Source organism: Pundamilia nyererei, unplaced genomic scaffold, assembly GCF_000239375.1.
Source record: "Pundamilia nyererei isolate P.nyererei 1_Seehausen unplaced genomic scaffold, PunNye1.0 scaffold00107, whole genome shotgun sequence".
In the NCBI taxonomy this organism is placed as follows: Eukaryota; Metazoa; Chordata; class Actinopteri; order Cichliformes; family Cichlidae; genus Pundamilia; species Pundamilia nyererei.
The window spans coordinates 1,454,613-1,466,617 of record NW_005187508.1 but is presented as its reverse complement, the minus strand read 5'-3'; the positions used below and the strand labels follow the sequence as shown (position 1 = coordinate 1,466,617).

At 44.9% G+C, this 12,005-nt stretch overlaps 1 protein-coding gene across 2 annotated transcripts in view; it reads left to right on the top strand.

The window, feature by feature from the left end:
- The window catches only part of klf3 (Kruppel like factor 3 (basic)), a 12,862-nt gene extending 858 nt beyond the window's left edge, over nt 1–12,004 (top strand). The window contains exons 2-6 of one of the 2 annotated variants that reach the window (XM_005741155.1): nt 6,943–7,003; nt 7,432–7,924; nt 8,343–8,478; nt 10,481–10,647; nt 10,743–12,004. In XM_005741155.1, coding sequence (XP_005741212.1) covers nt 6,962–7,003; nt 7,432–7,924; nt 8,343–8,478; nt 10,481–10,647; nt 10,743–10,924 — 1,020 coding nt within the window. In that variant the 5' untranslated portion in view covers nt 6,943–6,961 and the 3' untranslated portion in view covers nt 10,925–12,004. Of the gene's footprint in view, nt 1–6,942; nt 7,009–7,431; nt 7,925–8,342; nt 8,479–10,480; nt 10,648–10,742 lie in introns of those variants that run through there. The other variant, XM_005741156.1, reaches the window with a different exon arrangement.
- The last annotated feature ends 1 nt before the right edge of the window (nt 12,005 follows it).

Below are 12,005 nucleotides of genomic sequence, written 5' to 3'. Positions count from 1 at the left end.
CCCCCCCCCTCATTAAATAACACAATGCGTTATTTCTTTGTTGTATAAATGTAGATTATAGTAAAGTTATTACTTGGGGATCCTTTTTATCTACTAATTACTACCTTTTTTTATTCTGTTACATTATAGTAAGTTTTGAGAAGTACACTTTAGATTATTTAAAAATGGATTCACTTTTTTTTTTTTTTTTTTTTTTTTTTTTTTTTTTTATGTGAGTTGGGGGGAAGAAATATTTCCATATAAGGAAAACGGCAACATTTTGAGAAATGGGTGTTTGCTGGGCTCATCAAGTGAAATGAATCATAAGGACTATCATATTTATTGTTGTTTATTGCGCACATGACTCATTTATTCATAGGTCAGATTGTGAAACTGTAGAGGCTGACGTTGATGCAGAATAGAGCAGTGATTTGAAAGACGAGCCTCAGATTTTGCTGTGTGTCTGTGCTGAGTTCAGTTACAGATGGGGAAAATATGTGACAGGTGTGTGTGGGTGAGGGTGAAGGAGAGGGCATCTGCTTGTTTGTTTTTTCCCAAACTGTCACACCTGAGATGTTGTTTCAGTCCTGTTGTGTCACTGCATTCTTTACAATACACATCTCTCCCTGTACTCTCCCTCTGTGTTTCTCTGTCTCTCCCCGTTTCCTGTGCTTTGTTTCAAGGCTGAGGCTTGCGTCACGCATTCCACTTGGCATATGAAGCCCTTATCCTGTTTAGAGCCTGGAGAGAGAGAGAGAAAGACGGGAGGAGAGAGGGAGAGAGATGTGGGGGGTGGATGGGTGGAATGAGGGCGACATCTCTCCCCTCCCTGTTGCCTGAAGTTTGTACTTTTGTTTCACTGTTGAGCAGAAAAACACGGATGAGTCGCTGTTCCGTTTGTGTATTACCTGTTTATTTGTCTGGCATTAGTGCAGCACAAACACGCACACACGCCCCAAATACTCCACCCATCCCTACGCCTTTTTTCCTGAATCAACATGCTGATGTTATCTGGTGGAACAAAATGCGCAAGACTGTGTGTACACACGCACACACATATGCACGCGCGCACACTCTGCTCAAAGGGCATGTGCTAGGGAACATTAGGGCTAAACATTAAACGGGTGGATGTTGAGTAGTTGGTGATTCTCCATGAGAAGTTGAGGAAATAAAGACCCGCTGCTCCACAGGCGGCCATAAACGTGAAAAGCTGTGACTAGTTGCACAAGTTTGCAGAGTGACAGGACACTGATCTAAACACACACCGAACACTTGTGTGTTCAAACCACTGGATTGAGCCACTGTGACTGTGTAGCTCCTTCTTTAGTGCCCCCCACCCCCCCATGTTTGAGGTTCATTGAAGTTTTGTCATATTTTGGTTGAAACCCACTTCATTTTCTTCCCCATTTCTCTCTCTGCCCTGTTCTTTCCACTTCCATTTTGACATAGTTTGGTCAGAGCGGCTGTTTTCTTTGCCCTTTCTCTCCTTCCAGCCCCCCACCCCACCTCTCTTCTCTCAGACTAGGGAGGTGTAATATGTGTGTGTGGAGTCAAACAGGAAACCGCAGGCCCCCTGCAGCAGCACCCCCCTTTTGGCTTCGCTCTCCTCTTCCTCCTCCTCCACCTCCTTCTCCTCTGTACACCCCCCGACCCATCACGCAGTGTGGAAATAATAACAGTCAGACTAAACTCTAAGGGCTTCCGCTTCTCTCCCTCTTCTCTTGTTCTCTCCTTCCCTCTGTCCTCAGTTGTCTGGAAAGCCTCAAAACGCTGCGCACTCTCTCGCGCACCCCCGTCAAGTTCGACTTGAGGTGCGCGTGTGTGTCTCTGTCAGTGTTTGAGCCTCGCGACCAGATGAGTCTGGTGTGTCTTTAAATGTGTGTTTCTGAGATGATGGATCCTGTTTCCTCTCCCCTGCTGATGGCCCCCTCTGGCTCACCCCCCCCCCCCCCCCCCCCCCCTGCAGCCTCATAGTCTAGTTGAGAGGAGCTCAGGGGGACTACATGCCCGTGTGTGTGTGTGTGCATGTGTCTTTGGGGGCGTAAAAATACGAGAAGTGGGCTGCGTGGCTCGGATGAGGGAATGGGAAGCCAAAATAAGAGGAATGGGGGGGGGAGGTTGGGGGTAAGCAAGGGCCTTAAAGCGAGAGGAGTCAAAATTGGAGCATGTGCTGGGTTATTAGGGGAGTCATGAGCAGGAAGTGAGGTAAGGGTTGAAAGCAGGGAGCAAGGGGCTACACTTGGGAGTGAGAGCTTGAAAGAGGGAATAAATTGGAATGAGTGAGGGGCAACAGAAGAAGTGATAGTACTTTAGGGAGAGGTCAGGAAAGGGAAAAGTTGAATGTTGGAATAATATTGGATGAGTACCTGGATGAGTCATGCAATTAGGATGTTAAATTTAAGACTAATGGGCGCCTTTCCTGAAGAGTGTGAATAGGTAGTGAGTTTGTATGTGAGGTTCTCCTTGAGTCGACTGATATCACGACATGAAGCATTACAGGACTGTCACAAGGTGACAATGACTTAAGTGAAGAGGGGGTAAAGAGGCTAGAAGATGCTAGGCTGAAAATGTGTGTGAGTGTATTGTGGCATGTTCTTGGACAAAGATGTTGTCTGGAGGTTTTTGGTCTCTCTGGTGATCTCATCATCTCCAGCCTGTTGCCATTAGAGAGAGACTTTGTGTGTGCCGGCCAGCTTTTGTCTGCGTGTGTTCCAGTATGTGTGCGTGTCTGTAATAATTTAGTCCTTTTAGTGATTTAGTGTGTGTATTCTGTTGAGCTAGCAGAAACGTGTGTGTGTGTGTGTGTGTGTGTGTGTGTGTGTGTGAGAGAGAGAGAGACCAGGGAGTCCAAGCCACAATATTTTCCCCTTCAGTCATGTTGTTTTATAACATTCACAGAGGGGGAGAGAATAAGAGTGTGGGGTGGTGTGCGGTTCAGATAAATACAGTAGTAAAGACATGAGTGATTGCTGGGGAGCGAGTGGAGAAGAGTCCAGGGGTGGAGACACAATAGAGGGGTGTAGAAGGTGGTTGCAGAGTGGGTTGGGGCTGAATACACAGTAGTTCCACTGACCTAGAAGGACAATATTTGCGGACATGCACAAACTCAAACCCAGTAGCAGAAAAAAAACCTAGCCCAAGTAGGGCGACTTATTTATCGTGATGATGCAGGAGTTTGGTTTGTTTGTCTGTTTTTACCTGGAAAGGCAATAAAGGAAAAGAGTGCTGACTAATTCCTGTCCTCGAGTATGTCAGTTCAATTTTGTAGAAAATAAGAGCACAGTCTAGTGAGAGCTATGACAAATGCAATCAGCCTGCTGCTGTGTAGAAACAAGTAATAGGAAAATATCCAAATTAATTAAACCAAAGATATTCAGGTTAATGTCTTATAAGAAAGAACTCTTCACATTTTCATGGAATATGTTTTTGGTTTTTGTTTGTTTTGTTTTTGGGGTTTTTTTGGGGGGGGGGGATTCCTGTGGGAACTTCTTAAACGGTTAATTCAGTTATCAGAAATGCTGCTCCAGCTGCAGTTTATCTCTAATCTGCTGAGGCCTTGTGGCCACTGAGGAAGATGCTGCACGGCTGAGTGAAATTTCTTTCCTGTGATTGTTACATTTGTGCGACTTATTGTGCTTATTCTTTCATGAGACACCCAGAGGGAAAGTTTCTCCCTCCTTTGCTTGCCATCCTGCTGTCACACGTTATCTGATGACTCCTTTCTGTTCATTTTCCTGTGTGGTAAAACCCAACCACTAGGCACACGCCTGTCTTTGGATTGAAGCAAATAACGTGAATTATTTGCCGTCCCTGCTGCACGACACCGTGCTCTGACACCATCGGCCAAATTCTCCCCTGCGTTTACTCGTACCTGTGGCCAACTAACCAGCTGCCAAGAACTCGTTTTCGCATCTGTCGTGCAAAAGTGTTAATGAAAGGGGAAATGCAAGACTATGTATGACAGGTGAACTCTGAGAACAGCATGTTCCTGTCACTGCACGCATTCTTTCAAAGAATTTAACATGCACTGAGCGATGCATATGTTGTTCAGTGAGAGATGAAGCCAGATAAGTGAGGCTCTGAACACTTTGTTTGTGAATATACATGTTCTCACTTACAGGCGTACACAGCCCACACCTGCCCAGCCCTGAAGTCAAAAGATAATTAACACTTCCTGTATGACAGAGCCTAAAGGAGCCTCTGAGTTACTCATGCCTGCCTTGCACTAGTGACAGCATAACATTTTCCAGTTTTCTGATCCATTCTCATAAATTAAATATCTCTTGAGTTCCTTGAGGGAATTTCTCCAAATTTGGCTCAAATGTTCACTTGGATTCAAGGATTTACTGATTAGAATTGGCAAAGATTGAGGGTACCGTGGCCCCCGATGATATCCGAAGAACACCTGAAGGAGATTTTGTCACATTTGGCACAAATATAGACTTGTACTCGGGGATGAACCGATTAGACTTTGGTGACCTTACACATTTGGTGAGGTACTGATAGTGACGCTAGTCACTGAAACCTGGCTCTGTGATCGTCTGCTCAAGATCCGGTGGAGACACGAACTCAGCCTCACGCACGCGAGTGTCAGTCCAGAGCTCGGATAAATAGGAGGGTTACGTCAGGAACGGCATCCGGTGTAAAACCTGTGCCAAATCAAACATGCAGATCCATCTGCTGTGGCAACTGCTTAACAAGCAGCTGAAAGGAGCTTCTTCCACTAAGTACATCTATGTAGTTTGTATATAACAGGATATAACTGACAACTTAACTGGTATAGAATTACAAATCTACAGTAAGTATAAAGGAAAAATAAAAACAAGGAAAATAAGGTTTGCTTAATATTGTGGTGATGTGGACGTGGCATGAGACAATAACTATTTTAAAATGTCATCTTGGACTTTGGGACATTGTCGTGCATGTTTGTGACGTTTGGGACCAGAAGATTTTCTGGTCGCGGTTTCTAATGTTTTTCATCAGTGACACCTTGTTCCCAGATGGGATTTTGTTTATTGTGTGTGTTTGTTTCTGGCAGACCTTCTGCTTCTTTTATACACAGCAGGTATTTGCTGCTTTCTTTTCCTTAATCTGTTCTTCTTTTGGGGGTTTTTGTCAGTGATTTTGTTTTTCTTCCTTTTTTCCGAATTCAGGATCCGTTTGTGTTTCATACTTGGTCTCATTGTCACCTTAATGTGTGATTTACAATGACAATAGAACAACTGCTTGACCTCAAGTTGAACTACAGTACAGTACAAACCCGGATTAGAAAACACGCCCTCAAAACACACCCAGTTCCCACCTGACGGTAGGCTCTTTGTTTCTTTGGAGCCGGGCAAAGGGTGAGGCTTCAGTCGTCATGTTCACACCCTTCCTGAGCCAGCTAGTGAGCATCCTGCTTCACCATTGGTCTGCTCCCCATCTGGACTGTGTGTGTGTGTGTGTGCATTCCTATATGTGTGCGCTAGGGTGTAATGACTTGTTCTTGCCCATTTGTTAATAATTAAAGGCTAACTTGTCTTCAGACTGTGGACTTTAATCAGGTCACACACAGAGACTGCCTCAGGGTACATTCTTTGACAGTTCATGTTGCCTTAATGCACCAGCAGACGCACGCACACACACACAAGCACACAAAGAAGCTAATAAACACCCTCATGTAGCACAAGCAGAGTCATCCCAGCTGCACCTGGCCATTCAAAGCCAAGGTAACTGGAAACACCTTTGAAACCTCACACGCTTTTGATCCAAAATACTCGGCGCGTGTGTGTGTGTGCGTGTGTGCGTGTGTGTGTGCGTGTGTGCGTGCGTGTGTGCGTGCGTGTGTGTGTGTGTGTGTGTGTCCCATTTCTCAGATACGGGGCAGTTTCTAGCTGCATCACACCTGCAACCGGTTGCATTCTCGTTTAAAAAAAAAAAAACCCAGTCCCTTTAATTCACAAGTCTGAATGTCAAGTGTTTTTGATTGACATCGGCAGCGCTATCTGTCAAACGCAGAGTACCTGTTTGAAACCATGACTGAGCGGTGAAAAAAGAGGAGATGATGTGTCAAGTTTGACAGAAAAAAATATGTCTGGGGCTGAACCAACGTTGATCGTGTCCTCGCGGTCTCCTTTACTTAAATACAGACCCTGTCACATCATTCCCTCTACTTAATGTGATTTATTTTTCATTACGTCACAAAATGTGTGTTTTGGTGTGGCAGTGTCTTGCCATAAGAAGAAGATACATGAACAAGGTGGACGTTGGGGCTGTATGTAACTAAGGGTATCTGCTTATCCGTTTTCAGGCGCTCTGACCACAAGACGGATCTTGTGGTCAGAGCCACTCTGCCCCGAGCAGCATGCCCCTGGTAGGGTCTCCCAAGGCAAATTGGCCCTGGGTGAGGGGCATGACAAAGTCAGAAAACACTCCACCTTGATGCCAGACTTGGACTTGCTGGCCAAGTGCCTGGCAGATGGACTTTAAGCCCGTGGTGCAGCATGGTCCACCCTCCTGTAGAGGAGGACAAGCTGCAGTGGTTGGAGTTTTGTCAGTCAGGCAGCAGACAAAGCAAAGTCTGCAGCTGTAGTTGCTCGTTAGCATTCATGTTGAGACTGTTTGCACATGGCTATATTTAAAATTTTAAACTAAAAGAAAAATTTGACAGAATTATTCTTCTACTTTATTCTGACCATTAATTATGACCTCAGATTTAGGTTCTCTACCGTTTTTGTTTTGTTTTTGTGTTTTTCTTTTTTTGGGGGGGTCACTTATACTCACACAGGGGAGTGTGATAGAGGTGCATTATCTGAAGGATGTGTCCTTTTGCTTTCAGTACTTTAAGTAGAGAGGTGACAAATGTTTGAGTAAGTTTTAAGTGTTTCTACAATGTTGCATTGGTGCATAAAGTAAATTATTATCAAGAGTGTGTAAATGTCTTCCCTGTATATTGATTTTTGGTGCTATGTGTGTATTCTGCAGGAGTCTGGCGTGTGCAGCCATGCTGATGTATGATTACCCTCCGAAGACAGACATTCAGCCGGTAAGGTGTGTGTGCGTGTGCGCGCGTGTGTGTGTGTGCGTGTACTCGCATTATCATGCCTGATCATGTTTTTGATACCAAACAGCAACCCCTACACACACTACACGCGCACCTATACGTGTCTAGACAGACTGGTTCCCACATTCCAGCTCTTCCTGGACAAACAGGCTAATGTACAGTGGACATTTGCAAACAATAGCTACGCACACTGCCAGGCAGTGGGCTAATGAACACACACTGTATTCTGAGACAAAACAGTTATCTGCTCCCAAACAGAGCGGTGTTTCAATTTTTTGGCTGGCTGTAATTGTTTGTGTGGCAAAAACATGTTTTCCCTGCCATTCAAAGCAGAATGGAAATTTTTAACCCTCTGCTCTTTTGTCCCCCTTTTACTGCTTCCTCTTCTCTCTACATCCTCTCTTTCACAGTCGTTCTATCCTGGAGTGATCTTCCCCCATCCGCCGCACTTCTACAGAATGCACCCCCTGTCCCACTCTCACACCCCGACCGGGCTGACACACACCCAGATGGAGCCCGTGGACCTGTCTGTCAACAAGCACTCATCTTCCAAGTCCCCTCCCTGCTCCTCTGCGTCGACCCCGGCGTCCCCTCGCAGCTCCCCTGCCTCGCCTTACAGCTCGGCGAGCCGCACCTCTTCCCGCAACTCGCCCCCACACACTCAGTTGCGGTCCTCACCCTCCCACGCTCTCCCGCCGCCCACTTCCTCCCTTCCATGTCCCACCATTGTGTCTCCGGGGGGCCCCGGGGTCATCCCAAAGTCACAGATCATGGTTTCTCAGATCGTACTGCCTCTGCCCATTCTCCCCTATTACCCGCCACATTTGCTGAACCAGCCAATAATGATGAACTCACCTGCCAGCAGCGACGATGACCATTTCAGGATCTGGGAGCCCAAGATAGGTGAGAGCAGTTCAGTGTTTGTGTTGCAACTGTACATGAAGCTAAAAACAAAACAAGAAGTCATTAGAGAATCACATTAAAAACACATCAGTGCAGGAGTCATCGTGAAATGTATCCATTTCATGTTGTTACTGCATTTAAATCACATCACTTTTGTGGCATTTTCTTGTTAAATTTGCAAAAATCGTTTACTGTGTTTAAACCTGACTGGTCCAAAAGGCTGAGAAGAAAGGTTTCAGTCTAAACTTGACCTCGTGATGGTGCTAGAAGAAACTTTAAGTAAAAAGCCACACTGATAGGATTTATCCTCTGGGGACCTTAGATGCCTGATTTATTTATTTATGTTAACATATTAATTATTAATGTGATTTAGACCTGATCATACTGTCAGCTCACACATTGTTTCATCCCTACCCAGTTCACCCAACGAAGCCTCTGGAGCCGCGAAGTGATACCCACGACCTGCACAAGCCAATCAAAATCGAGACTGAACCCGCTCATGACCCCAGCAGTCACGAGAAGTCATCAGTCAGAGCGATGCCACACGAGTACGAGTAAGTAACACGACGACACTCTGTAGCGAGTTTTGTGTGGACTCAGTGGTCAGCGAGTTGTCACAGCTCCTTCTGTTTTCCATGTAAAAACCCACACGCTGGTGGTGGTGGCCACACACTTCACGTCCCCTGACTCCACACCCCTGTTTCACTAGCGTTTTTGACTCACTCCCTGCTGCCGAAGGTCTTATTCTCTGCTCCCTAATCTGAACTTTTGTTCTGCGTGTTTAAAACAAAAGCATGTTGTCGAGATCATTACATATGCAACGGAATACAACCTACAGTCTTGTTATTAGAGAGTCCTGTCATAAGATATGACTGTTCTTTGCATGTCACTGTAGTTTGAGCCATGTCAGTTTCTGGGGCAGTCCCGGGATCAGGGCGGTGCGGTTCTTATTAGCGGGCAGCCAGTAAGAGCCTTGTGTGATTAGGGGGGAAAAAAAGAAAAACACTGACCGAACTGCGTGAACTTACTGGTTATATCCGAAGATTTAGAGCTTATCTCACTCTGATGGAACATAATTGTTAAAATTTGGCTCCATTTCCAAGTCATAAAACAAACGTTGTTTCCAAATGTATTTTATCATCAGCTTGATAACACATTAGAAAATGATCTGTCTCCAGCCTGAGTCTGGACACAGTTCTATTTCCTTCATGTTTGTGGAGCCATAATTTAATTTATTTATTTTGTCTTTAGATTCTTGCTTCTGTGAAGAGCACTGGCTATTTGTTATTGTCTGTTCTATTCTTTTGTCTCACTAACAGAGTTTCGGCCACTGGGGAAGTACAGAAGAAAATTTTCCTTTTATTTTCCATCAGGCCCAATAGCCACGCCTCACATTAGAAGCTCTTTTCTTTCTTTCCTTATCTAAGACGTCACAAGTTCATGCCAGCCATCTGGGTCCTGTTACCACCTTCATTCCTCTTCCTACTGTTTTTGTTTGGGTTATTTCTTCCTCTTCTGCTTCCTCCTCCCCTCATTCTCCCTCATCATCATTATTATTATTATTATTATTATTACTGTTATTATGATTGATTGATTTATTAAGCTTTGTGTTCATTGTCCAACATCTCCCCTGCACTTTCTTACCTTCCTCTTCCGGTCCCCTCCTCTCTGCAAAATAAGTTTTTCCTCAGAAGAAATAATTGCAAGTTGGATGCACATGTAATAGTCAGCCCTTGCTGGCAGCTAGTGTATGTCAGTGTTTGTGTGTGTGCTGTGAAGTACACCTTGTTTTTTTTACTTTGGCTGTTAGGGCGGTTCCCTTTATAGGCTGCTCTTGTCATCGTGCCAAACATGAAATAATTGGACCCTAAAGGGAAAAAAAGAGGGTGCGTCTTTGTGTGTCATCACATCTTGTCAACAAAGCACGCACACATCCTCATAAACAATATGTACATACAGTTACTATACGCTGCTGTGTGTGTGTGTGTGTGTGTGTGTGTGTGTGTGTGTGTGTGTGTGTGTGTGTGTGTGTGTGTGTGTGTGTGAGGGGATTTTCTGCACATTCCTTTATGCAGAATTGATCTGTGTGGAATCATGTTTCAGCACTCAACACCTGCTCTCAACTGACACACACACATACACACACACACACAGTGATGAAAGACAACTCCTCTCTTGTAACTGTAAAACTGGTACATTTTGTGCGTTTGTTTGCACACACAAAGAAGCAGGACTTGATGTGCTCTGACTGGAAACAGTGTTGCAGATTCACCTGCTGTTTGACAGTTTTCAGTCTCCTGGAGTTGGTCAAGGATAAATTTATAAACATTGATTGACAGAGGTTGACAGGGCAAGGCAAAGGTGTGGCTGACTGGAAAAGGCGGGTTTTTCAGCTTCCTGCCTGGCAGAAGTTGTTATTGCATTGAAGCCAAGTTAAACTGTGGGTTTCAGTGTCATAAGAGAGGACTTTTGCTCCCTCTGCTGGCAACATTAGACAAAGATGGACAAAGCACCAGCGTTTAAAATCTTTTTCTACCCTTTGTGTGTTTCTTTTAGGGGTAACAACCCATCAGTAATAGTCCACTCGGGCACAAGGCACCCTTTCCCTGCTGATTCACCTGACACACTGAAAAAACGGAGGATTCACCGCTGTGACTTCAGCGGCTGCGACAAAGTGTACACCAAGAGCTCCCACCTCAAAGCACACCGCAGGACACACACAGGTGAGCCTTCATTCATATACCAGCCGTGCTTTTCCAGAAGCCTCAAACTTTTTGACATCTTCTAACAAACCTCGTGTCATTTCCTCTCTTTGCAGGGGAGAAACCCTACAGGTGCAGCTGGGAAGGCTGCACGTGGAAGTTCGCCCGTTCAGACGAGCTGACGAGACACTACCGCAAGCACACGGGAGTCAAACCGTTCCACTGTCCCGACTGTGACCGCAGCTTCTCCCGCTCTGACCACCTGGCTTTACACAAGAAACGACACCTCCTAGTGTGAAACCCTCTGCCGTGCAACTTGAATGCAACTCTGTGCTGGGTTCAGTGTTGGACTACACCACTTTGACTTTAAAATGAAATGGCTGGCCTTACCTGGACTGCGACAGCGAGTGAGGAAATGTTTCCTCAGGGTTAATGTTTAAACCCTTTCACCTCATTAAGCCAAAGAGAGGAAAAAAAAAAGCTGGTTGCCAGCTCATACATTTAAGACCAGCTCATTTTTATAGAAATATGGTAGCTGAACCAAACCTCTGATCAGCTGTGGAAGGGCCAGACACTTTTTTTTTTTCTTTTTGCTTGCAGCTCCTCAGCTGGCCTGAGAGCAGCGCCCTCTTGTGGCTACACAACCAAAACAGCAGTTCAGTCTGTGCAAGCCACATGGCATGCTCACAAGCTTCTCAGCGCAACATGATCTCCAGCTTTAAAGCTTTTTGTTTCACATGCATTCAAGTAAATGTTTGGGACTTAAACACACACTTACAAATACATTTTTTTTTTTTTTTTTTTTGCTCGCTACGCCAATACAATGTGAAACGTTCCAGAATGTATCCTATCACGCCTACTGTGCATTGTGTCATAGATACTTCAGCTTTTCTTTTTCTTTTTAAAACACTCGTGCCAACTTCCTCCTTCGGGATCTGCTATAATTAAAAAAAACAAACACACCACACACCTCATCTGCCTCTGCAAGCTCAGATCATGAAGTGATGACAGGTTGCTAACGCTCGCTTTCTCTTGTACATACACTCTCTTATTAAAAGCAACTCAGCCTTGGTTTCGTGTACTCGTGGGTTTTAACAGTCTAGTGGGAAGTTTCAGTCAGTGAAGTGTTTTTATGTTTTCATTCAGAAATGTGAAAGTTGCTGCACAGGGGCATTAATGTGTCGGTGAGGAAAAAGGCACCACCCGGTCAGTTTAAGGGTAGAAGCAATGAAATTGTGTCTTTACCGATTTCTTATGTTGAGTTTGTATCTATGAACTGTGTTTCGGTTTGTGACGTGACACCGAGGTAGCTTTTATTATTGTGTCACACATTGATACGGGGTGGGGAGAAAATGCAAAATGCAAGGCAGGGAAATTTT